We start from the raw sequence: 27,545 nt of genomic DNA, 5'->3' as shown, positions 1-27,545 counted from the left end.
TCTTCCTCTCCCGCAGCTCTTTCTGCTGCCTTCTCCTTTTCTCACTCGCTTAGACCCACTGTTAGGGGTGGGGGATTGCGATTGAAAGTTCTCCCTCCATCCACTGCCACAGTTTTCCCCACAGTTCTTCGAACTCCATCCTGTAGCCATAACTTCTGCATGTAAAGGTATGATAAATCACATTCATATTGTACACAATATTGTTTTCATTTGTTAACAGGACATTTTAGTCCTACAGTGTCACCTTGTGGTGTGTTCTGCTTTTATTTTGAATTACGCCATTTTCTTCTTCTGATGTTTTTTGTGACGCTAAACTTCCTGGCACTCTCTTCACAATGTGCTCATCATGCATCATCGGAGGGAACAGTAAAAACTTGTAAACATATTAGTTATTTATCATGTTCCTCTGTTTGAATCCTGTAAGGAAAGAGTTTACAATGCTTTTTACCTTATTATTTTTGTATTGATCGTGCCTGTTATTTCTAAGCACGCCGAGCTGTGAGGTGTGCGTCCAGCTAGAGAGCATGCTAACTGATGGCTGAAACTCCTTAATTAGCACCCTTGGAGAGCAGACTGAGGTATGATGGTATGGGGTATGAAAATGTGGAGTGTGTATTATTATCAGATAAGATTTTGTTTAAGGAAAAAGAGAATGTCATTACTTCATTTGTTTATGAGTTAATTGCGCATCAGGATAAAAGGCAATCATTTCTTTTTGTGAACAAATAAATATGTTGAATTTCATTTAAAGGAAGCATGTGATACACTTGTCACAATAGCTTAAAACATTTAATTTCATATGTCATTGTTATTAGTTGGTTAAAATTATTTGTATTGGGTGTAAACATGACAAATATGTGAACATGTTTTATGTTTGAATTATTTCAAACAGAGAAGCATTTTGTATTTCTTCTGTTTTCTTCTGTAGTTTTCACGGTGCAAATGGTGCACAGGGGCGCGGTGAATCACCTATTTTGAAGTGGCCCTCAGCAGCCGCTCACCGAAGGAGGTGCCGGTGTAATGACCTCTCTGAAGAGGGAAATGTAAATGAAGAGACAGGACACAGTTGAACCCTTTGCCAGCTTCATTACAAGTGAAAAAACATAATTTATACATTTAACATTCTCATGTACTCATTAATACACAGGAGAATAACCTTACTGAGAATATACACACAATATTTCTCTCAGACTTTAACACACGTGCACACACAGTACTTTCCCAGACCTGAGAATATTAACCGGGAGCCACAGGTGGCTAGTTAGCTTAGCTACTGCTACTTAACAATGCTTCACTAGCGACACACAACAAAAGATACAAAATAACACTTCCGACGACTCTCTACTTTACATCCGGGCACTCACGAATTATGAACAAAATATACCTACAACCACATTACACAATTACTGTGTTTTTCATACCTGAAGAGGGAAATGTAAATGAAGAGACAGGACACAGTTGAACCCTTTGCCAGCTTCATTACAAGTGAAGCATCGATCGGCAAGGGCTCCCTCTTCAGGCCTGTAGGCAAAATTAATCAATCACTGAGAACACATCCTCTTAACAACACTGTGCACTGTAATGAAGTTTTTACCATTTAACATGTATTTTAACGCATTTTACTCAATTTTTAACCCATGAACACATATTTTTAATACCTTTAATGAATTATGAGTTTTTAACCCTTTTTAATATAATTTTACCAAACATATAAACATATTTATTCTGTGTCTTTAACCACACATGAACTCATACTATCACACCGGCAGCCACATTCAAACAGTAGAACCGTGTAAAAGTGGTTGGAGTCGACCATGTAGCGGCCACACATACCTCAGAGAGGGTGGCGCCCCGCCATAAGGCCCAGGAGGTCGAAACGCCCCGTATGGAGTGCAATACTGAGGTCATTGATTTTTTCATCACCATAGTTTTTAATTTTTGGTAGGAGCCACTTCATCAAGACTGCGGATCAGAGAAGGCAGCCATATAAAATCTATGAGAAGCAATATATCTTCCAAGCCACTTAGAAGGTCAATCTTGATGTCAAAATATACATTTTCTGAGTAAAGGAATCATTTTAATCACAAAAAATGTGGTGCTCACCCTTCTTTAAATACGCTGGTAAACGACTCACAACTATTGTATTAAAAGGGTTGATAGATGGCAATGAGGGAAACTGGCTAACTGATGTTTTTGGAATAAGGAAGGACATTCATTTACTTATTATTTTTAATTATTAAAAGAAAATTGCTTTCTCTCAAAATGGAAATTGAGATTTTTGGAAAAATTGTTTTTATTTTTTTTTATTTTTTAACGACTCTTCACTTTTTTTTTTTTTTTTTTTTTTTCCAGATGTGTATTTGCTACATCACTGTCAATTGTAATGGGACAGAGAATTTTCATTGTATTGTCTGTAATACATCATAAGTAATTGGATATTTGTTTTCTGTGGCCACAGTGTGTTGTTTGTTGTTTTTGTCTATGTTGGAAAATGCAATAAAAAATATAAAAAAAAAAATGTGGTGCTTTTGTCCGGCATGTCCCCATTCTTCTTAAATCTGGTCCTAAGCTGCCTGACTATATGGCCTATGTTCCTTGTTGGAGCTGGGGAGAATTATTTGCATGTTGCTAACGAGCCTAGAACTGACCCTCTGAGGATCCTGTTCAGGCTCTTCATTTAATTTTAAATGGTTCTTCCATTTGGTCTGTGTTGTATTTGTGCCTGATGTTGACGTAGTCGGGCTGTTGGGTGTCGACATGTAATGTCCATGCATTATGTAAAAACCCGGACCCTCCGCCAGTTCGGGGAAATCAAGCGGGCAGTCCTGGACCGTTTGGGGTTCTCTACAGAAGACCAGTGGCGCAGGTTCTGGGGAACCAAGCTGGGTCCCACTGATCGGCCATTCGTGTATGCACAGCAACTGAAGGAGCTCCAGCTGGGGAACTCTGGGTGCGAGGCACGGCTGCTGGGGAAAGTGGTTTTGGAGCAGTTTGTGGAGGGGCTCCCAATGGCCACCTCGTACTGGATGCGCTGCCACCACCCGGCAGGACCTGGCGACTGCCATAACCCTGGTGGAGGACCATTTGGCTGTTCTCTCCTGGGGCCGGGCACATGAGGGTCGGCCAGCCTCTCCCGTCCGTCCTATACCAGCGCCCTGCAGGAGACCGGTGCCGGGTCCCCGCCCCTCCACACCTGCTAGACCCTCTCCTCGCCCTCACACTAATCCTCCTTTTCTTTTCTGTCCTTCCCAAGCTCCAGCCGCTACGGGTGCTGCTCTCGACCCACAGAGGGTTCCTCAGGCGGCAGGGCAGGAGTTCTGGAGGTGTGGACAACCCGGACACTTCCGCCGAGAATGTCCACTCATGGAGGTCGGTCAAGTGGTCAGGATTGTCGGCCCTCCAGCACCCTCCCCCGGTCCAGGAGGGACGTACATCGCTCCGGTAAGGATCCAGGGTGGTACACATCAGGCGATGGTGGACTCAGGCTGCATGCAGTCCATAGTCCATAGGATATTAGGTGTGTGCATGGGGACATTCACAGATATCCTGTAGTACCAGTGGAAATTCGGTTTAAGGGAAAAAAGCATAGTGTGAAGGCTGCGGTTAGTTCCCGCCTGACGCACCCCTTGATTCTGGGTACTGATTGGCCGGGGTTTGACAGATGGTGGGACAGTGTGTGGGGGTGCGTTCACGACTGACAGGGACATGGTATATGTGCGCTGTGCTCAGTGGTGACGCGAGGTTGTCCGACACTGAAGACGGGGAGGGGGAGCCCGTGTTTGCCTCCATTGGAGATTTTCCACTCGAGCAGTCTCAAGTGAGGATACTCTACGCTTTGCCTTCGACCAAGTGATAAAAATGTATGGTCACATGGTGCGCCCTGATGCATCGTTAATGTAGCCATACTTCTAATTGTGCAGGGACAGATTATACAGAGTGAGTCGTGACACTCAGACAAATGAAATAGTTACCCAGTTGTTGGTTCCAAAAAGCCGCCGGGAAATGGTTTTCCAGGCAGCTCATTTTAACCCGATGGCTGGGCATATGGGATATGAAAAGACACTGAACCATGTAATGGCCCGATTCTATTGGCCAGGCATTCGGGCAGATGTGCCCCGCTGCGTGTCTTGCCCTGAATGGGAGTGGGGTAACCAACCTGCCGTCCAGAGATCCCGTTTGAACGTATTGGGATGGATCTCATCGAGCCATTTCACGGCCCTATCGGAACACAAGAGAAAAGTGGTTCAGGCAGAATTGAAAGCTATGCTGGAGATGGGGGTAATAGAAGAGTGCCTGGTATAGCTCCATCGATCTTGTAAGCAAGAAGGATGGGTCCATCCGGTTCTGTGTGGACTATCACAGGGTGAATGATGTTTCAGGGTTTGACGCCTATCTGATGCCCCGGGTCGACGAGCTCCTGGATCACCTAGGCACTGCTCGTTTTTTCGCAACGCTGGATTTGACCATGGGCTACTGGCAGATTCCCCTATCTCCAGAGTCCAGGGAGAAAACGGCTTTCTCCACTCCGTACGGTTTGTACCAATTTGTTACACTTCCATTTGGGTTGTTCAGGGCCCCAGCCACATTTCAACGCCTCATGGACTGAGTGCTGTGTCCACATGCTGCATATGCTGCCGCCTACCTGGATGATGTAATCATCCATAGCACCACCTGGGCGGAGCATGTGCAGCAGGTGGCTGCGGTGCTCGATTCACTGAGGCAGGCGGGGCTCACGGCCAACCCCGAAGAAGTGTGCAGTTGGACGGAGGGAGGTACGGTATCTGGGGTCCCACTTGTTGGCGGGCAGGTGCGTCCACAGGTAGGTGCTATTGCAGCCTGCCCAAGGCCCAAGACCAAAAAAGAGGTGCGGCGGTTCTTGGGACTGGCAGGCTATTACCGGCGATTTATCCCCAACTTTGCGGAGCTGACCAGCCCCTTGACTGACCCGAAAGGGTGCCTCAGATCCGGCCCAGTGGACAGAGCAGTGCCAGGTGTCGCTTGAGAGGGTAAACAGACCCTCTGTGGGGAGCCTCTTCTCCACACACCTAACTTCTCTTTCCCTTTTTGTCCTGCAGACTGATGCGTTGGGCAGAGGGCTGGGGTCAGTTCTATCTCAGCAGGTACAGGGGGTCGATCGCCTGGTGCTCTATATCATCCGGAAGCTGTCCGAAAGGGAGGCCAGGTACAGCACAGTGGAGAGGGAGTGCCTTGCCATCCAGTGGGCGGTCGATGCTCTGCGGTACTACCTGCTGGGGCGCCCATTCACCCTCTGCTCGGACCATGCTCCCCTCCAGTGGCTCCACCGCATGAAGGATGCCAACGCCCGGATCAGTCGTTGGTATCTGGCACTACAACCATTTAAATTCAAGGTGATCCATAGGCTGGGGGCACAGATGGCTGTGGCTGACTTCCTTTCCTACCCGGAAAGCAGAAGACTGAAGTTTTCTCATTTTGTACTGAAATGAATAGACCCAAATGCTTCTGCAGCCGTCAGCCCCCCCTGCTGAAATTTTCAGTAGTATGCAGCTGAAGGATCTTCCTGGTTTGTCTCACTGCTCAGACCTGGAGTTTTTCGCCTGGTAGAGTTCTGATTTCTGTCCAGAGACTAATACTACAGCACACAGGGTTTACAGAGTTTTTCTGGAAGTTCTGCTGGTGATAGTTATAGATAGAAGTTTTGCAGTTTTATTCATACCTTGATGTGATTGGCTTACCTGAGAACAGGGGTCGGGGTTCTATGACTCATATCATTTAATGAAGGACTTTCTCAGTATCCATAAGGTCAACACCTGTTTTGGATCAAAAGGTCCTTTTCCACTATAGTCAAATACCTGGAATGAGGCAGGTCTCACTCACCGAAACGCCCCTAATCTGAATATGAGCCGTCCTGGTTAGGTGGCCGTTTGACCCTTCGTTTTCTGGCCCTGTCAAAGAGCAGGGTGTTAATAATAATTTCAGTAATAAGCTGTTTCAAAGTCTGAACAAACAAACTTGTAATTACATAACTTTACTGCACTAAAAGTATTAATCATCACTTCAGTATGAAAGTAAAAGTACAAAAACATCAACATGAACTTGAGGTATCAAAAGTAAAAGTACTCCTCCTGCTGGTTGTTTCATATATTATTACTGATGTTTCTCTCGGATCATTTTAATGACTTTAATTGATAATACCCACTTTAAATGTTTTATATTAAAGTAACTGAAGCTGTCAGATGAATGTAAAACATAAACACAAAGTTTATGAGTTTATTATTATTAAGTTTTCTGTCACAAACAGGAAGAACATGTCGACGGATGGAAGCCAATTTTATTGATCAATAACATAAATAGGACGAATGTTTCACTGTACATACGAAACCAAATCAAAATAAATATCAATGTCACAGCAATAAATAAATAAACATGGTGTTATTTACAGTTATTGTACACGTTCAGAGCTTCTTCACCTCAACAAGATAAAAAACTAAGAAAAGCAAAAAGCAGCAAATCTGATTATTAAAACCTTCAGTTACGTTACAACAGCCAAACGTTTAATACGCTCGTATCAAATATTCAGTCAGCAGGTACAAAAATATCACAGAGTGTCTTTATCCATCAGCAGCTCTCAGCCTCACATTATTATTGTTATTATTATTATTATCATCATGTTTCACTGCAGCCAAACTAACCGGTGATTAAAAAACTTTGTGGTTATTTTTGTCTTTTTAAGCATCAAAGAGAAAAAATGTTCAATAAGTATTTAACTCATTAATTCCCATATTTATGGACTTTATTGTAATTTCATGTCTTCATTTTTTAAACTGTTTTTTTATTGCTAAATGAATGAATGAATGTGTTTTTTTCTGCATGCATAAAGAAGATAAAAAGTATTCAGAATAAATAAAAACGTTCCGGGAAATAAACAAAAATAAAGGGAAAAAAAATCAGTTTTGTTATTAATTTTGGATTCAAATATTTTCATGTGAATCTAATGTTTCTGAACTTTTTATCTGCAAACAAAAGTTGTTTTTTTTTAATCACAGTTATTTGAGCTGAAATGAAACATTTTTTATTTGCAGCGTCACAAAGAAACGAAGTGACGAGAAAAACTTCCAGTTTAAAGACGATCGACATGAGATCACAAGGTCACGGCGGCGCTCCGCCTCATCGTGTCGATGCCAAATGATTTTCATCTGAACTTTTATTTGTCAGAAACAAAGTTTAACAGCTGAAGAAGAAGAAGAAGAAGAAGAAGAGAGCTGCTGAACATCTCAGATTCTTTGAGCTCCGTCAGATTCACGTTCGTGTGCGTACAATCAGACGCCGCGGCGCCCGGCCAGCGGCCAATGGTGCCCGGCCGGCCGGAGGTGAAGACGAAACAAACTCCAAACAATAAAAACGTCTCGTGGACACAAACGCTGCAGGTTCTCCGGCGTGCGGCAGCTGGGCGACGCCCACAACCCGCCGGCGCCGCAGCCTTCATAGTCCAGCTCTGTGACCCCACACACACACACACACACACACACACTCGATGGAACAGAAACGTTTCTGTCTGGAACCTTCCTCAGTTTCATGTTCGTCGCCATGGCAACAAACTAATGTGACATAAATTAACTATTTAATTCATGAATGGATAAAATGGGACATAATTCTTATTTCTGTTTTAATATTTGCCCTTTTTTATATATAAATTCCCATATTCATTGACTTTACTCTCATTTAATTTCTTTTTCTTTTTTAAAATTATGTTTTCATTTTTAAATTAATTTATTTTTTTATTTCTGAATGTATAAATAAATGTACTCAGTATACAGAAATAAATGAGGGAAAATATGCAAAAAAAAATAAAATAAATAAACCATAAATAATTAGAAAAAAAAAGCAAAACTTAATAGAAACGTAAATAAATAAATAAATGAATAAACAAAACAACAAAGATTTATTGATTAAATAGCCTATTGATTAATTTACTAAATATTCAGTTTTTTTCCGTTCTCTGTTATCGTGACATTAGGATTAGCCTGTTATCATGTTAGCGTTAGCCTCAAACTTCTAAACTTGATTTTCATGGAAACTAAGTGAAAGCAGAATAAAGAGGACAAAGTTTATAAAATGAAGATGAGAGTCGTATGACCAACACGACCAACTAAAACATGTATCATTCATTCATTTCATTTGTTTAACTGCAATGTGATTGATACAGGCGAGCTAGCGTTACAGCGGGCTAGTGCTAGCGGGCTAACATTAGCGGGCTGGCGGTAGCGGACTCACGTTAGCAGGCTAGCGCTAGAGTCCTGCATTAACAATACGTTCCGTTCAGTGTTAATCAGAATGTATTGGGCGTCCACAGTGATGAAGATGAGCAGCAGATGTGTTGTAGAGGCATGTAGTCTGTGTTATTATTATATTATTATACTGGCTGAGAGATGGATACATAAATAGACGTGATGACGTGTTTCTCTGTGAAAAAGCAAACAGGTTCAGAGCTGGTTCACGGACTAGGAACCCTGAACCTGCTCTGGTGGAGAAGGGTTTAAAGGGTTAAAGAGTACTGGTGAGTCACAGCTGAATCAGAAACTGATTATTGCAGGATGCAGGTCAGCTGAATGAACTCTGAGCTGCTACAGCGGCTAACTGCTAACCACTAACTGGTGGAGAGTCACAGTTTAGCTTCTTCTTCTTCTGTGGTGGTTTAATGGTTTTCTAAGGTGTTCGTCGAGTCGCTGATCTGCATCAGTTTAACTTTTAATGATGAATTTTAGATTTGTTGTGTTGAACGTGGCGGCGAATAACACAAGGTCACTAGAGCAATGACATCACCCTGACATCACGATGACATCCCCGTGATGTCACCATGACATCAGACATTACCGTATTAACTATTCACACCCAGGACCTGATGTGAAACTTGAAGAAGGTTCCAGCTGGACTAAATATCTTTGAGACTCTCTCTCTCTCACACGCACACGCACACGCACGCGCACACACACACACACATGCACACACTCGCAGAGAAACATTTCCATTGAGACTCCTGACAGCTCCAGGCATGTTGGGACGTCTCAGAGTCTCGGCTGCTGATAACTGAAGCTACAGACACAAACGTCCTTCCGTCAGTGTTCGTGGTTTCAGGTCGTCCAGGTGAAACCAGAACCAGGACAGGAGCAGTCCAGCTGTAGATCCAGACATGCAGGAAGCTTCCCGGTGATGGAGGACAGCAAGGGGATGGTGAGGGACGGCGAGTGTCTGCATAAGCGAGGCGTCTACCACTACGACAGCTGGCCGCGTGTTGAGCTCCGGGGGAGGACGGCGGCGACGGCGGGGTCCGTCTGAGGCGTCAGCAGGTCGAGTCCCGGCGACCTGCGGTGGATCAGAGTCAAGACACGAGTGCGAATAGAACGAAATCCAGCCCAGGCACAAATTTTAAACCCCGCCCCCAACCCCAAGAAAAAAACAAAGAAACGTTTGGCGTTGTGGTTATGTACAGTGACTTCCTGTGGACACAGTTCGATGCTGGATGCTGGCGACCCGGCGCTGGGTCAAAGGTCAGGGTCAAGTCTTCGAGCAGGGAGGGGGAGGAGCTAACCGTCAGTCATGGAGTGTGTGTGTGTGTGTGTGTATGTGTGTGTGTGTGTGTGTGTGTGTGTGTGTGTGTGTGGTGATTGTCCAGTCAGCTTTATTTTCTAACGGTTGTGTGGACCTTGGACTAGCTCCGCCCCCTCCCTCTAGCTCCACCCCCAGCTACTGGTGGACCTCGTTGGCGATCAGACTGTCCTCCCCTGACTGAAAATCCGCCTCGTTGATGCTGCTCCCTCCATTCAGCATCTCCTCGTCCTGAGACGAACCGCGGTCCTCCTCGCCGCTGCCGCCGCCCGGCTCATCAGAGTTCGGGTCCTGGAGCACCTGAGCGATGTACATCTGCTGCTGCTGCTGCTGGGTCTGCTGCTGGAGACACACACACACACACACACACACACACACACACACACACACACACACACACACGGTGAGCTTTAACTCCTGTTTCAACTCTCTGGTGTCACTCAGGACATTTTCTACAATATTTGTCCTTTTTCAATTCAGTAATAATTTTGGCTGTGATGCTGCATTTGGCATGATTTTTGCAAGATTTTTTTCTTCATATATTTTTAAATTCAAATTTAATTATTTTTAATGTGTCTGTACTGCCCTACAAAGCTTAACTGCAGTAACTAAATTTTTGGTCGCAATTGAGTTATAACTAAAAAATGAACTCCTTGAGGTCTGTTTTATCTTGTGACAAAGTTTTAGATTTCAAATTTTCTTTATTTCAGAGAAATAATTACATAAAAATTGCAGTAACTACAAAAACCAACATAAAACCAAAGCAGACAGCAGTAATTGAACTTCCCACGGTCTTCTTTGGATATATATACAAATTTAAACATAAAACCAAAGTAAACTGCAGTAAGTTCACTTACCGTCTGATACAGTGTAGCCTTGTATTTCATCAGTGTGTTGAATAGTGAAGACACAAATAACAGAAAGTATGTGTTTTTTTGATAGGGAAATTATTATCTAGATAGTGATTAAGTAAAAAAGATAGATAAAATTATATTAAAACTAAAATATAACATTGCTTTATAATATTAAGTCTACAATACACAAATCTTTCAAAAGAGTTGTTAAAAACTTTTAAATACACTTCTACACACACAACAAATTCAATTTGAAAATGTTTATTGACTGAAAACAAAATATAGAAGCTAAAAGAAGACGACAACATTGTAGTTACTCCACTCTGCTTGTGCATTACTATCATAACCTTTTACAGCAAAACCAGAGTGCAGTAGCTACATTTTTGGGGCTCAAAGGTCAAATAAATCGTCATGATTTTTGAGCATTTCTACATGTATTGATGAAAATTATATCATCAATACATGAAGAAATAAGTGTCATATCACTTACCTACCTATAACTAATTTGGCTTGCCAGTTTAAAAAATGTTAAAAAAAAAACTTTAAAGCAGTTTTTCTCAGTTTTAACCTTTGTGTAGTTACTGCAGTTAGACTTTGTAGGGCAGAATAATACACTGTGTACACGTTTACGCTTCCCAAAAATAACAACTTTACAGATTCATATTTTTTTTTCTGCATAAACCTCTTAAACAACTTCTGCCCTGCTCAAAACTACCAAATGCCAGTTTGAGTGCACGATGTCACTGATGTTTTTTATGAATAAAACACAAAAATTTAGTTATTTTCCATATAATAATTTGTTTTTATCACAGCCTTGGATATGTCAAAGATTAAGAACAAAATTGATTTTGATGCATTTAAAGTTTTTTGTGTACTGTCAGATTTAAATCCAAGGCTGTGGTAAAAACAAATGTCCCAGACAATAATTATTTATTATATGGAAAACATCTCAATTTTTGTCTGTTTTTTCATTGAAAAACAGTGACATCATGTAATCAAACTGGCATTTTGAGGGTTAAAATCCTCAAAATCTTTGAATGTTAGTAGTTTTAGTAGTTTTGAGCAGGGCGGAAGTTGTTTAAGAAGTTTATGCAGAAAAAAATAGAAAAAAATATTAATCCGTAAAGAATTTATCACGTATTTTTGGAAGTGGACATTTTCCATTTTAGGGGCCTTAAAGGGTAAAGTGGCCCAGAGGGTTAATGGACTGAAGAGCTGGTCAGTCCGTCCACTGACCTGAGACTTGGTGGTCGGCGAGGACGAGGGGCGAGCTGGACGCCCGTTCTCCACGGCGTCCACGTCACTCTCCTTGGTGTCAATCTGAGACACAAACAGGAATGTTTCAGAAGCAGGTTTCTGTAGCTCCGTTAGGTTTGTTTCATTCTGTAACTTCTCAGTTTTATATTTTTTATCCAAAACATTTCCATGGTACACCATACATATTTCCACCATACAGGTGCATCTCAATCCATTAGAATATGATGGAAAAGTCCATTTCCAGTAGTTCAAGTCAAACAGCCCCAACCAAGTATTGAGTCATATAGATTGACATACTTTTCAGAGGCAAACATTTGCAGATTAAACATACTTTTTAAAATTGGTTGCTTTTTTTCGAGACACTGAATTTTAGGTCTTTATTAAATGTAAGCCATAATCATTATAATTAAAATAAATGAAATAAATGAAGACATGAAATGTTTCATTCTGTGTATAATGGATCTATAAAATGTATTATTTCACCTTTATGAATTCAATGACTGACATAAATAAACTTTTATGATTTTCTAATTTATTGAGATGCACCTATACATTTATACATTACATCCTTATCGACAGCCAGTGAGTCAGCTACACAGAAGCTGAACAGTCCTCACAAACAACACAAACCCAGGAATGAGTGTTAGTGTGAAGGAGTCTGGTGATGTGTTTGCTGTTTAGACTCAGATCAACATCAGTTTCAGTGTTTGTTGTGTTTCTGATGTTTCCTCCTCTCCAGCTGCTGTCAGACAGACTCTGTCATCTGGAACAACCAGACTCCATTGATAAAACCAGTCATTTAAGGAGTTTGTGTGTTTGTGTTACTGTGAGACTTAATGTCTGCCCCTTGCTGCTGATTTGACGTCTCAATGGTAACACAGAGAGCAGAGGCGAGCTGCAGAGAGGCGTGTCCTACCTTGTAGTTGTGGGCACTGAGGTACTTGAAGTGTCCGAAGCAGACGTGAGACAGACAGACCACGATGGTGACGATCAGAACCACCAGAGTGAACATGGAGGTTGGCGTCTCGAAACCTGCCGGCATGTTAGCAGTTAGCATCACTTAGCATCCAGCAACAACAACAACAACAACAACAACAACACACACACGTCATCCTGTCACCGTTGCTGCAGTTTCTGTAATTTTCAAGTTAAGTCAAAGTTTTTTATAGAGCACATTTAAAAACAACCTCAGTTGACCAAATCGCTGTACAGTAATTAAAATATAATAAAAGTCATACACAAATATAGTAACAAATAAAAACAATAAAATAGTAATAAATAAAAACTCAATCTAAAAACAGTTGGAGAAAACACCCAACACACCCAACACACCCAACACACCCAACACACCCAACGCGCGTCGGGGGGCTGGCCGGCCGTCGGCAGGCACTGCGGTGTTCCAGACATCGAAAATGTCATGTAAAGCGGATGAAGTTTGTAGTATGAGGCTGATTTCCTGTTGTCAGTAGGGGGCGCTATGACTTAGACTGAATGTTGAGATAGGGATGTGTTCAGGCATGGACCCTTGTGAATCATAACAAATTTGGAGCTAAAAACACACATTCTCAAATCACATAGGCCTAAACACATACTTGTACAATCCATAGCGCTCCACTGCGACTGCTGATCAAAAAAGGCTCACCAACACGACGCCAATAACAATTGTAGGAAAGCAACTATTTATGTTATCAGGCCAGCACACCCATGCTTTCACCCCCCTCATACAACACAAAGGCAGCATTGCACCATATATTTGCATCTCTATTGACGCTAATATTTACACATCACTCCAACATACACCATAACTGCTGCAGCCAGCCAACTATAACAACTAGATTTACATGTTAACATAGTTAACAAGTAACACTACTTTTTATGTATAAATATGCTTTCAAACCACAACTACAAAACACGCTGTATTCCATGTTCCACAACACACTTCATAAAATACTTTGTGTTATACCTAATTTCAACTTATATAACTACAAGTCACACTGACGTGCGCATCTTACATCCTACCACACGCTACGCTAAATCTTAAAATATATCACTGCACTATATACGAAACACCTAAATAACCTTGTGCCTACTGAAACCACACACTTGACGTCTAACTCATGACTTCAAACCCAAAAACAATTAAAACCGCTATCAATTTCTACAAGTAAGTACATTACCAAGGCCCTACATAACAATATCCTAGCATATCATCAACATCAACACACAAATACTACATCTTCATACATATGATACACTAACGTTACACGTAAACTTACAAACACCTCAACCTAAACATACCGTTACAAAAACAGGCCGATGCATCCTAACAACGAATCACAATTTCATAACAACAAAAAAACAGTCAAAAATAGACTGCACAACACCTTCCTATAATAAAACGCTATTTTACCAAACTTCTTTAACAAATTGTACTACTAAATACTAATGCTGACAAAATTGGTCATTTCTACAAGCTGTAGAAAAATGGTCTTTACTTCAAATTATACGCCACATCTATATCAACACAATGTCGTCATGACAACCAGTACTCACGATACATTGTGCATCTACATCATATCATCATGTAACAATTACTTTCACAACACTCCCTCTGCTGGCGTAATTGTAAAACTACCTTTACCTTCAACTATTTCAAATCAAACCAACAATCACTACTTCAAACACCTTTCGGACATACAAGAACACATCAATTATAAGTAACCTATAAGTAAACCTTCCCCAACTAACTTGACTACATGTCTGTCATGACTGTTTATTCACTTCCTAATAACTTCATCACACATCATTTCATACAATACAACTAAGCTGGGCCCACTTATCAAACACTGACTCAAATTCTTTCTACTCTCATCAGCTTCCACTTTAAACTCACAAACAATACTCACTTTAATATACCCATACTAACTTACTGAAGTACTACAAACTACAAACATAAACACACAAAATATATTAATCTAAACAATTTTGTTGGCCGAATAAGATCATTTCAGTTTTCTTCTTATTCATTGAGAGAAAGTTTTTTTCACACAAGAAACACATTTATGATTAATTAATGTTGTCTGGACGCGATTCACACACATCTGGACGGACTCGTTAAGGACTTGAGACTCGAAAAGGTCTCAACTGGACTAACTTGAAAAGGACTCGACAGACATCGACTGACTATGGTCTTGCTTTGGACTCGACTCAACTGACTTGATAAGGACTCAACCCGACAGACAATAGTCTTCTTTTGGACTTGACAGACTCGACACTATTCAGTGCTGGAGGTAAAGCAGGCAGCTGATTGGCTGTCCCAGCGGCGGGGGGGCGGGGCCTACCTGTGCGTACGGTGGAGAAGAAGAGCAGCCAGAAGAGGCAGAGGATTGGCGCCGCCACCACCTGCGTCACAGCGCCCGAGTGAATCTTCTTGTCGAGTTTGGAGGGCAGGTAGGCGTAGTACATGTTGTACCTGTCCACCAGGTGTTTCAGCAGCATGTACATCAGACCTGCAGGAGGACAGACGAGTCACACGCAGGACTAGATGTAAGCTAAGGTGTTCATCCTTCGTCTTGTTCTGGACTTTTTCTGTGACTTGAGACTTATTTTAAACAGACTCAAGACTTGACTTTGACCTGCTGCAAAAGTCTCGAGACTCAGGCTGGAGTACTTAAGTCCAGTCTGGATCTCGAGTCCACATCTTAAGTCTCATGCTGGTCTTGGTCTCGGATTTAGCAGCTGGTTTTGGATCAGTTTTCCAAAACGCCTGATGTGTGATTGTCTGATTCTACACACACTGAAAGACACTGTTGCCTCTTTTGGTCTTATACAGGACTTTGCCTGGACCTGGTTTGGACCTGGTCTGGACCTGGTCTGGACCTTGTTTACACCTGGTTTACACCTGGTTTAGATCTAGTTCATATCTGGTTTGGATTTGGTCTGGTCCTGGTTTAGATCTGGTTTAGACCTGGTTCAGACCTGGTTTAGATCCAGTCTGGACCTGGTTTAGATCTGGTCTGGACCTGTTTCAGACCTGGTTTCGACCTGGTCTGGACCTGGTTTAGATCTGGTTTCGACCTGGTCTGGACCTGGTTTAGATCTGGTTTCGACCTGGTCTGGACCTGGTTCAGATCTGGTTTAGGCCTGGTCTGGACCTGGTTCAGACCTGATTTAGATCTGGTCTGGACCTGGTCTAGACTTGGTTTAGATCTGGTTTAGACCTGGTTCAGATCTGGGTCAGACCTGGTCTGGACCTGATTAAGACCTGGTCTGGACCTGGTTTAGGCCTGGTCTAGACATGGTCCAGGTGAGTGTTCTGGGTGCAGGTGAGACTGACCAAAAGGGACGATGATCGGACAGGTGATGCTGTAGGCCATCACCACGGTGAAGACGTTCATCATCCAGGCGTATGCTGCGCCGAACTGGAACTCGTAGGCCTGGTGCTGTAGGGACAGAGACAGGGACAGAAACAGGGACAGAGACAGGGACAGAGACAGAAACAGGGTTTCAGACGGCGTCACCATGAGGCCGCAGTGCTCATCACACAAAACTCAGGTCCACATGTCCAAAATGGAGACAATAATGGACTGAGTAATTGTCCATCAGAGAGCTCAAGTCTCGTCTGATTATTATGTCACTCTGTAACTCAGTCAGTGTCTGTCCCTTCAGTGTCTGTCTGTCCCCTCAATCTCAGTCTGTCCCCCCAGTCTCAGGCTGTCTGTCCCCTCAGTGTTTGTCTTTCCCTCAGTCTCTGTTTGTCCCCTCAGTCTCTGTCTGTCCCCCGTCCGTCCTCACCCTCTTGACGTTGCGGCGGTCTGCGGCGGAGCGGGCGAGGCAGAGGCGGATCATGTACATGAGCAGCCCAGGGATCCTCAGCAGGTCCATGGCGTTCCCGATGAACGCCGAGGCGATTACGTAGTTGACGAAGAACGCTCCATTGTCAGGCAGAAAGACGCACCTGGAGGGGACGCAGCAGGAGACACAGCAGGACGGTTAGAGTGGGACGTCCTCTGACTGACCAACCTTTATACACACTGTTATCAACGAAACCACTCACTCAAATCTGACAGTGGCATCAGCCAGGAACTTCTTATCAAAGAGCCAGCGAAAGAAAACGTCCAGACTGGAAGACAGAGATAGTTCAGTGAGGACAGCAGAGGTCAAAAGTCACTCAGGGACAGATTCTTAGCCAACTGTTTTTATTACCTGCTGAGTCCGAGAGACGGCAGCAGCAGAACCATGAAGATCAGGAAGGTGTAACACTTGTGCATTGTCGTCCTGTTTTCTCCAGACCTGCTCACAAAGGGGAGGTCAAATCAGGATCAAATCCGGGTCAGATCAGGGTCAAACCAAGGTCAAATCGGGGTCAGGTCAGGGTCAAATCTGTGTCAGGTCAAGGTCATATCAAGGTCAAATCAGTGTCAGATCAGCGTCAAATCAGGGTCAAATCAGGGTCAGATCGGGGTCAAATTAATGTCAAATGAGGGTCAGCTAGTGTCAGATCAGGGTCAAATAGGGTAGAAATCAAGGTAAACATCTGGGTAACAATCAAGGTTAATCTGGGCCAAAACAAGTATTATAAAAAATCTGGTTCAAATCAAGTTACAAATAAAAATAAGGGTGAAATTAAGGTCCAATCAGGGGAACTCTTTGATTTTTTAAAACTTTTGTCCCCTGACGGCGACAGACGGATGTTACCTGGTCCAGTGAGCCTCGAAGAAGGCTGAGTAGTAGACGATGGTGGGCAGCAGAGCGGAGAAGGCCCACAGCAGCAGGGTGGGGAAGAACTGAGTCACGATCGGATTCTGTCCAAAACAAAACAGCAGCAGACGGTCAGACTCCGATAACCTTTACCTGTCATCGCCGCCTCAACATCAAACCTCCTTACGTTGAGATACTCGACGGGCTTGGTGACGTTGAACTTGTCCATAGTGGAGATGATGATGGCGGGCGTGGTGAGGAAGAACAGCAGGAGGAAGAGGATAACGTTGATGATGAAGCAGCGGATCCACCAGGAGATCCCGCCCAGCGACAGGTGCTCCCTGCAGAGGAAACAGGACGCACACGTCAGTTAAACAGCGAGGGGTGCGTTTCTTTTTATGCTCTGGGGCGTTCCAGGCAGGAGGAGCGCGGACATACCAGCGGACGTTCTGCGGGTCCGGTGCATACGAGACGCTCCAGTTGTGAACGTGAAGAGCGTCGCTGAACTGAGAGGACCCGGGCTCCTGACGGCACCGGCAGCCTTGCACCTGGCATGCGTTAAAGTCCTTCAAAATACTGTGGAGACACAGGGGGTGGGGCCAGGGAGAGGAGGAGGTGGAGTCAGAGTTGTGAAACTGGTGAAATGTTAGGAGAGTGGGCGTGGTCACGGCATGGCTTACATGGCGGTCATGGCCTCGTTCTGGAAGGTGACAAAGGCCATGCCCAGCGGCTTGGTGTGCACCTTCTCCTTCTCCTTCCGGTACTCCTCCTTCAGCTTTGCCTCCCGCTTGGTGTAGTAGCTGACCGCCTCCTCCTGCAGGTCAGAGGTCAGGTGCTTAATCACTGCTAACATGCTAACGACACACGAAAAAACTTTAATTTGCTCCAATAAATCTGTAATCTTCTACAATAAAACTGTAATCTGCTACAATAAAACTTTAATCTGCTACAATAAAACTTTAATTTTGTTAAAATAAAACTGTAATCTGTTACAATAAAACCTTAATCTGCTGCAATAAAACTGTAATCCTTTACAATAAAACTGTAATCTGCTGCAATAACACTTTGATCTGATACAATAAAACTTTAATCTGCTACAATAAAACGTTAATCTGTACAATAAAACTTTAATCTCTACAATGAAACTGTAATCTGCTACAATAAACCGTTAATCTCTACAATAAAATTTTAATCTCTACAATCTGCTACAATAAAACGTTAATCTCTACAATAAAACTTTAATCTTTACAATCTGCTACAGTAAAGCTTTAATCTGCTACAATATAACTGTAATCTGCTTTGATAAAGTGTTTAGCTTTAGCATTAGTGTGAGCAATAGCGTAGCGTCACCTCCTCGCAGCCGGTGATGGCGCAGCAGCAGAGGTGTCCGCAGGGTTTGGGGTTGATCATGGTGGGAACGTGTTCCTTGGCCATCAGGTCGGTGAAGAACTTCTTGCTGCGCTCCGTCTTCTTTCTGAGCAACAAACACAGAGCAGAGGGTAAAGCAACACGTTCTTCAACCCGCGGGACAGAACCTGAACGCACCACGAAAAATGATCCCACAGCGTAAAACAGAAACAGATTCAAGAGCTGTCGACACATGTTGGGAAGTTTAGGCCTGTCACGTCAAGCAATATATCGATTTATCGTTCGACAAACAAAAATGGACACGATAGTTTTTCCATACTTGATAAATTATCGTTTACATGCGTGTTTGCTTCAACATTTAGTCGCCCTGGTTCTTTCCCTGTCCTGTCAGTCAACCTGCGGAGAGGCGGGGCTCGGGCGCACACACACACACACACACACACACACACACACACACACTCCAGTTCTGAGGTCCTTACACCGGCTTCCCTTTCAAAATACTATTGGTGGTCTACAAAGCACTGAATGGTTCATTTCTGATCTTCTGTTTAGCTACGAACCCCCCAGAACTTTCAGATCATCTGGGACTGGTCTGCTTTGTGCAAACATGGAGAGGCAGCATTCAGTTTTTATGCTCCACAAATCTGGAACAAACTCCCAGAAAACTGCAGATCTGCTGCAACCCTCAACGCTTTTAAATCAAGACCGAATACTTTTCTAATTGCCACTGCTTTTACTGCACTGGAACTTTTATCAGCTCGCTTTAAAATTGTATGTTTGAATATACTTTTGTATGAGTAGAGAATAGAATAAGGGACTTCTCTCATTTACCGATATGAGTAGAGAATTTGATATTTAAAAAAAATATTTTATCAGCTCGCTTATAATTCAAAATTTTATATTTCAATGTACTTAAATATTTTTTCCTAAGTATTTTATCTGCTTGTTTTTAGTCTTCGATCTGCTTGTTTTTAAACTTAAATTTTTATATTTGAATGTCATTTTATATTTGTAATATATTACAAATATAATATATTTGTAATATGTTTTTAATGTTTTGTGTAAAGCACTTTGAATTGCTGAGTTGTTGAAAGGTACTTTACAAATAAACTTGCCTTGCCTTGCCTTACACATAAAGAAGAGTTACAGATGTTTTATTTTCCCTTGACATTTTAATATTTGCACTGAAGGCTTAATTTTATCACAGTAAGTATGAAAGGACCAATCTAATGTATTTTGTTTCTGCATCTAAAACTTGAATAAATGGCTTTTATTTTTTAATAACTGTTCATGCCTTCCTTTAATCTGTGGACATATTAAAGAAACTGGTCTAACAGTCCACTGTGGACTTCTGGGGGTTCTGGTTCTTATCCTGGGTCTGACGCTTTGGCTGATCTCAGAGTCTCAGAAGGATCTAAAACAATTTAATTTCCAGTCTCTTACCTCTCTGCGTTCAGAGACATCAGCTTGGCCACGTTGTAGCAGATCCGAGCCTCCAGCACCGTGCAGTTCTCGTACGCCTGTCTGAAAAACAACAACACAGGGAACATGTTCTCATGCTGACACCTGAAACTCTCCAGTCTGTAAAACAACTCAGAGCAGAGGAAGAGGAACTCACTCAAAGTGCTGTTTGATCTGACTCTCCTCTGCGTATTTAGAGATGCCATTAATGAATAAAGTGCGCTTCACCTGCAAGACATAGAACTGGGATTAAAACTCAATACAAGGCGGTTATCAGGTTATCAGGTAACACACAACACCCCTCCTCCGCTCCCTTCACTGGCTACCGGTGGCTGCGCGGATACGCTTCAAGACTCTAGCTCTGGCGTACTCCACTGCTAATGGTTCAGGCCCTGCTTACATCCAGGACTTTGTCAAACCCTACACCCCTGCTCACCCTCTCTGCTCTGCATCAGCCAAACAGCTGGCGACTCCCACCCTGCGTGGGTCAACTCGCCTCAAAACCACTTCCAGACTTTTCTCTGTCCTGGCACCAAAATGGTGGAACGAGCTCCCCACCGACATCAGGACCTCAGACAACCTGTACATCTTCCGCCGAAGACCTACCTCTTCCAACAATACCTCGGTTAAGTCATGGTCACCTAACATATCTTCTTCTTTTCTCTTCTTTTCTTCTTTAACATATAGCACTCCTGTAGCGAGGACAGTTGGCTCTTAAAGTTATGTACTTACTTGATTCCTGTGGTCTACGTCTAGTACCTTCAGGTTGAATGCACTTATTGTAAGTCGCTTTGGACAAAAGTGTCAGCTAAATGACATGTAATGTAATGTAACGTAAATAATAATTTTATTATTATTATATTTAACTTTTCAAACCAATAAATGTGTCATATTGTGAAACTAGTGGGAGGCTTTTACTGTTAAACAAACAGGAAGTGTGTCCTACCAGGTCGTCCTCCTTGTAGTGCATCTTGGATGTGTGTCTCCTCATGCTGTAGACCGTCAGCAGCAGGTACATGAAGGCAAACGACGTGTGCAGCCACAGCAGGTTCGTCCTGACAGATAATAATATATCATAATAATTGTGATTACAAAATATAATCATTATTATTATTAGTCCAGCAACTCAGAGACACAGACAGGTTAGCTAGGCTAACAGTTTCCCTCTGCTTACCAATCTGACGCTACACTAGGCTAACACTTTCCCTCTGCTTCCAGTGTTTGTGCTAAGCTTGGGTAACAGTTCCCTTTGTTTCCAGTGTTTATGCTAAGCTAGGCTAACAGTTTTCCCCTGCTTCCAGTCTTTGTGTTAAACTAGACTAACAGTTCCTTCTGCTTCCAGTGTTTATTTTTTAGCTAGGCTAACACTTCCCTCTACTTCCAGTGTTTATGGTAAGCTAGGCTAACATTTTCCCCCTGCTTCCAGTTTTATGCTAAGCTAGGCTAACAGTTACCCCTGCTTCCAGTCTTTATGCTAAGCTAGGCTAACAGTTACCCCTGCTTCCAGTCTTTGTGCTAAGCTAGGCTAATAGTTCCCTCTGCTTCCAGTGTTTATGCTAAGCTAACTCACCCAGACTTTAGGTTGGCTATCGTGGTGCGTCCGAAACTGTAAGCGTTGTTTTCTGAAACAAAAGTGAGCAAAAATTATTTTCAAATCAAAGAAAAAGCTTCAACACAAAGGAGTTCCTTTATTAAGGTGGAGGAGTGTTCTCCTCAGCGTACTTAGGGGAGCCACTCGGACCTGATGAACTGGTTCAGGTTCAAACACAGAATCTAAATGAATCACAGAGACTAACACAGTCCGGCTGCAGCTAACACCAGCTAGCATCACAGCTACCTGACTGTTACCTTCTCTGGACGGCGGGCCGGGCACGCCGCGGCTCAGGAATGCGTCTTTACTGATAATTCTGACTAAAACCAACCAGACACAAGGTGACGACAGTTAAATAAACATCCTTTAGAATATTATTATTATTTTCCGAACAATAAATTATACTAAATAACATGATCTCTCTCCTCTCATCTCTCCTCCTCCCTCTCTCCTCCCTTATCTCTCTCCTCCTCCTCCTTTCTTTCTCTCCTCCTCCTCCTCCTTTCTCTCTCTCTCCTCCTTTATCTCTTCTCCTTTCTGTCTCTCTCCTCCTCTGTCCCTCTCTTTCCTCCTCCCTCTCTCTCTCCTCCTTTATCTCTCCTCCTTTCTGTCTCTCTCCTCCTCTGTCCCTCTCTTTCCTCCTCCCTCTCTCTCTCTCCTCCTCCTCCTTGTCCCTCTCTCTCCTCCTCCTCCTCTCTCTCTCCTCCTTTCTGTCTCTCTCCTCCTCCTCTCCTCTCTCCTCTGTCCCTCTCTTTCCTTCTCCCTCTCTCCTCTCTCTCTCTCCTCTTTTATCTCTCTCCTCCTTGTCCCTCTCTCTCCTCCTCCTCCTTTATCTCTCTCTCCTCCTTTCTGTCCCTCTCCTCCTCCTCTCTCTCCTCCTATGTCCCTCTCTTTCCTCCTCCTTCCTCTCTCTCTCCTACTCTTCGTCCCTCTCTCTCCTCCTCCTCCTCTCTCTCTCTCCTCCTTTATCTCTCCTCCTTTCTGTCTCTCTCCTCCTCCTCTCCTCTCTCCTCCTCTGTCCCTCTCTCCTCCTCCCTCTCCTCTCTCTCTCTCTCTCCTCTCCTCCTTTCTGTCTCCTTCCTCCTCCTCTCCTCTCCTCCTCCTCTCCCTCCTCCTCCTCCCTCTTAATACTATTAATCATTAATCCAGAGCTGATTATTTCATGATCTATATGTGTCGGGTCATCATCAACATGTTTGTTCCTGATTGGTTCTCACCCAGCAGGTCTCCGGAGAAGTTGACGGGCAGAACGATGCCGACAGAGAGAACGCCAACCACGACCAGCAGCCCAATGATGTGACGCTGGAACGACAGGTAGTGGACTGCATCCTCACCACACTTCTCCCTGATCTCCTCATCCCTGCAGGAGGACAGAGGAGGAGAGGAGAGGAGGAGAGAAGAGGTGGAGGAGAGAAGTAAGTCACCTGTGACCTTTGAACTGAAGCTGTCAGCTGATGTGTCGATAAACTCACTTTATTCTGAAGATCGCAGTGAGCCACGAACAGAAACCCTGCAGGAGAAACACAACCATCAGAAGGAGCAGGAGCAGCAGGAGGAGCAGCAGGAGGAGAAGGAGAGAGCAGGAGGAGGAGGAGCAAACACAACCATTAGGAGGAGGAGTAGGAGTAGGAGGGGCAGGAGGAGCAGGAGGAGGAGGAGCAGGAAGAGGAAGGGGAAGGACGAGCAGCAATAGGAGGACCAAACACAACCATCAGGAGGAGGAGGAGAGAGGAGCAGGACAAGGAGGAGGAGAGTGGAGAGGGAGCAGGAGGAGGAGCAAACATAACCATCTGGAGGAGTAGGAGGAGAGAGCAGAAGGAGGGGAGCAGGAGGATGAGGAGCAGGAGAAGAAGGAGCAGGGGGAGGAGGAGGAGGAGAGCAGGAGGAGGAGAAGGAGGAGCAGGAGAAGAAGGAGCAGGAGGAGGAGAAGGAGAGCAGGAGGAGGAGCAGGAGGAGGAGGAGGGTGAGGAGAGGAGGAGGAGCAAGAGGAGGAGAGAGAGGAGTGAAGAGGAGGAGAGGAGGAGCAGGAGGAGGAGAGCAGGAGGAGGAGGAACAGAAGGAGGAGGAGAAGGAGGAGCAGGAAGAGCAGGATAGGAGGAGGAGAATGAGGAGGAATGAGGAGGAAGAGAAGCGGAGGAGCAGGAGGAGAGAGGAGGAGCAAGAGCAGGAGGAGAAGTCCTTACGTTGTCCCTCTGGTCGAAGTCTACGGAGGAGGAGACGGAGGTGAGGCGTTCATATCGGTCTGGAGTCTCTGAGTGCATCGCAGAGGCAACACTGTGAACACAGGAAGCAGTAGGCTGTCTGTTAGCTGTTAGCATGTAGCCGCGCTGACCTTTGACCTCGGCGTGTGAAAGCTAATTGGACAGAGGGAGCTCACAGGAAACATCAACAGAAACACTTCAAACAAGTTAAAATCTCTGTTTCTATCAATGGCGCCTGGAGCAGGCGGCAGACTCCAGCAGGGGGCGCTGACGGTTGCAGAAGCATTTGGGTACACAAAAAATTAGAAAACTTGATTTATTATGGAAGAATTATCCTATCTTTATTCAAGAGCGTAGATTTTCAGTTTGAGAGCATAATTTGTCTTTCTCATGCTCAGATTTGTTCTCCTCATGCTCACATTTTGCGCTCGCACTCAGATTTCTGCTGCTTTCTTTCAAAATGTGTGCGTGCACTTAAAAATCACATGCTTGTGCTCACATTTCTTCTTCTTGGACACAAACATTTCGCTCGCACTCAAATATGTCCTGTGCGCACTCAAATCTAAAGTCTACGCGCTCAGATCTCAACTCTGCGCTCTCAAAACTTTTGTGCTCGCACCCAGAACACGCACGTCCTCTCAGGTTGAGGTGTCTGCTCAGACTGAACGATGTCCCGCCCTGCGCTTAAACTAGTGTGTTTCACCAGCCAATAGGGAGACAGCTAGATTGTGGCCCGGTCTTAGGTGCGTTCCCTCGCCCTTTTGAGCGCTCCGTCGGGGCGGGTATATGGTCTGTTTGTAAAACTGCTTCTCTCTTAAAATACACCAATTTACCATATTAGCCAGCTATTTGAATCGTCACCTATTTAAAACGCAGCATATTTATGTAGAATTAATCTTAAGTAGTCCTAAAACGAGTTATGGTAGTTTAGATTATATATATATATTTTTTTCTATTATTATTTTTATATATATATATATTTTTTTTTTTTTTTTCCATCTGTACAGTGGTGTCACGATAGTCCAGTGGTGAAGTACACTACCATCTGTTGCATTTTAAACCATGGGACGCCGGTTCGCATCCCGTCCGCCGCACTCTTGCTGCATGTCTTATTATGATTTAAAATTTTAATTGATAAATTAATGTAACAGTAATACAATCCGTGTAACCATCTGATTCTCTTATTGCAACGTGTATCACCGTCCTATTTACGCGGTCAAAGCCAGGGGGCGCATAATTAGGCTAATGTTGGTAATACTTTCACTTTCACAAGAAGACTTTGAGCAGGATTCTGAGCGCGGCAGCGAATGAATGGGAGACAGATGGATGGCCAAAGACCTCAAGTAAGTTCATTGCTAAATGTTGCTACAACTCAAAACACATCGATCATATACAGTAGTTTCAATAACAGAACAGTAATCATTTTGACACTCGTACTTATCAACATATATAGCGGGCCTTCATTGTAACATGTACAACGAAAGTACAATAATTAGCAACGTATGATCATACCAGCGGCAGGTCGCCACACATAATGATGCGCGAGCTGAAGGGAATCCCCGCTGACGTCACTTCATCCATAATGAGTTTCTGTCCCTAGTGCCGACAAAGGCCCGCTATATATGTTGATAAGTACAAGTGTTTTGAGTTGTAGCAACATTTAGCAATGAACTTACTTGAGGTCTTTGGCCATCCATCTGTCTCCCATTCATTCGCTGCCGCGCTCAGAATCCTGCTCAAAGTCTTCTTCTTGTGAAAGTGAAAGTATTACCAACATTAGCCTAATTATGCGCCCCCTGGCTTTGACCGCGTAAATAGGACGGTGATACACGTTGCAATAAGAGAATCAGATGGTTACACGGATTGTATTACTGTTACATTAATTTATCAATTAAAATTTTAAATCATAATAAGACATGCAGCAAGAGTGCGGCGGACGGGATGCGAACCGGCGTCCCATGGTTTAAAATGCAAGAGATGGTAGTGTACTTCACCACTGGACTATCGTGACACCACTATACAGGTGGAAAAAAAAAAAAATATATATATATATATATATATATATAAATAATAATAGGAAAAAAAAAAAATATATATAATCTAAACTACCATAACTCTTTTTAGGACTACTTAAGATTAATTCTACATAAATATGCTGCGTTTTAAATAGGTGACGATTCAAATAGCTGGCTAATATGGTAAATTGGTGTATTTTAAGAGAGAAGCAGTTTTACAAACAGACCATATACCCGCCCCTCCGGAGCGCTCAAAAGGGCGAGGCAGTGCACCTAAGACCGGGCCACAATCTAGCTGTCTCCCTATTGGCTGGTGAACCACACTAGTTTAAGCGCAGGGTGGGACATTGTTCAGTCTGAGCAGACACCTCAACCTGCGAGCGCAAAATGTGAGCATGAGGAGAACAAATCTGAGCACGAGAAAGACAAATTATGCTCTCAAACTGAAAATCTACGCTCTTGAATAAAGATAGGATAATTCTTCCATAATTTATTACCTCAGAAATGTTTTAAGGACAACACTATGGTCTCAATCGCTAGTAAAAAATCTTCTTCAAGACAATCTGATGTTAATAGTGTAAATAATGGCCCCATTTAGAAGAAAATAGGAAAGAGCGAGAGAGAGAACAAGAGTGAGAGAGAGAGCGTGAGAAAGATCGTGAGAGAGCGGGAGAGAGCGTGAGAGAGAGTGAGAGAGAATGAGAGAGAGCGAGAGAGAGACAGAATGAGAGAGAGTGAGAGAGAGAAAGGATGTTTAGCGGTTTGTTTAGCGGTTTGGTCTCATGACTTTAATCCTTTCACTTTTCACTTTCACGTTTTGTTCATTAAATGTCTTGTTCAGCGTTTGGTTGGACTAACAGACACTCCGAGCAGTCACTGTTCAGTTTTCTGAGGTAAATGGTAAATGGACCTGCACTTATATAGCGATTTTCTAGTCGATTTGCAACCACTCAAAGCGCTTTACACTAGAGACTGCGCTCATTCACCCTTTCACACACACATTCATACTGGTGGCAGAGGCTACCCTAAACGCTGCCACCTGCCACCCTAAACGCTGCCACCTGCCACCATTGGGAATTAATTCACACACCGATGAATGCAACATTGGGGAGCAATTTGGGGTTCAGTTGCTCAAGGATACTTCGACATGTAGGCTGCGACGGTCAGGGCTATCAAGCTATCAATCTGTCAATCCTTTCCGTGTCCGGGCCAGGTGAGGTTTCCCGTGTTGTCTTTGCAACCATACTCCCCCCAGGGATCGAACCACCAACCCTTTGGTTGGGGGGTAACACGCTCTACCAACTGAGCCACAGCCGCCCCGGAATGTAACGTAAACTAACATCCAGTTGATGCTCCAGTTAATGCTAACATGAATCAGTCAGGTTGAGGTGTAGAGAGGCATGTAGCTGCGTTCCCGGTGGCACACCTGGTAGAGCGCATACCACAGAGGCCCAGTCCTCATAAGCGGGCGGCCCGGGTTCAAATCCGGCTCGGAGCCCTTTCTGGCATGTCT

The 27,545-nt window shown here is 43.7% G+C and overlaps 1 protein-coding gene across 3 annotated transcripts in view; it reads right to left on the bottom strand.

Annotated features, from left to right (window-relative positions):
* Positions 1-6,292: 6,292 nt before the first annotated feature.
* Positions 6,293-27,545, bottom strand: part of LOC131969090 (CSC1-like protein 2) — a 37,604-nt gene continuing 16,351 nt past the window's right edge. For 2 of the 3 annotated variants that reach the window (XM_059330232.1, XM_059330241.1), the window contains 20 exons: positions 24,000-24,090; positions 23,289-23,326; positions 23,034-23,176; positions 21,796-21,847; positions 21,172-21,280; positions 20,383-20,453; positions 20,208-20,288; positions 18,747-18,870; positions 18,077-18,210; positions 17,835-17,972; positions 17,584-17,737; positions 17,394-17,500; positions 16,902-16,988; positions 16,753-16,818; positions 16,491-16,653; positions 16,033-16,138; positions 15,038-15,205; positions 12,613-12,728; positions 11,676-11,759; positions 6,293-9,927 (listed from right to left, as the gene is read on the bottom strand). In XM_059330232.1, the coding sequence (XP_059186215.1) occupies positions 9,724-9,927; positions 11,676-11,759; positions 12,613-12,728; positions 15,038-15,205; positions 16,033-16,138; positions 16,491-16,653; positions 16,753-16,818; positions 16,902-16,988; positions 17,394-17,500; positions 17,584-17,737; positions 17,835-17,972; positions 18,077-18,210; positions 18,747-18,870; positions 20,208-20,288; positions 20,383-20,453; positions 21,172-21,280; positions 21,796-21,847; positions 23,034-23,176; positions 23,289-23,326; positions 24,000-24,090 (2,236 nt within the window). In that variant the 3' untranslated portion in view covers positions 6,293-9,723. The remainder of the gene's footprint in view (positions 9,928-11,675; positions 11,760-12,612; positions 12,729-15,037; positions 15,206-16,032; positions 16,139-16,490; positions 16,654-16,752; positions 16,819-16,901; positions 16,989-17,393; positions 17,501-17,583; positions 17,738-17,834; positions 17,973-18,076; positions 18,211-18,746; positions 18,871-20,207; positions 20,289-20,382; positions 20,454-21,171; positions 21,281-21,795; positions 21,848-23,033; positions 23,177-23,288; positions 23,327-23,999; positions 24,091-27,545) is intronic. The other variant, XM_059330250.1, reaches the window with a different exon arrangement.

The sequence above is a fragment of the Centropristis striata genome, chromosome 1, assembly GCF_030273125.1.
Source record: "Centropristis striata isolate RG_2023a ecotype Rhode Island chromosome 1, C.striata_1.0, whole genome shotgun sequence".
Taxonomy (NCBI): Eukaryota; Metazoa; Chordata; class Actinopteri; order Perciformes; family Serranidae; genus Centropristis; species Centropristis striata.
The sequence above is the reverse complement of the archived record's forward strand: the minus strand, read 5'-3'. Positions and strand labels throughout refer to the sequence as shown.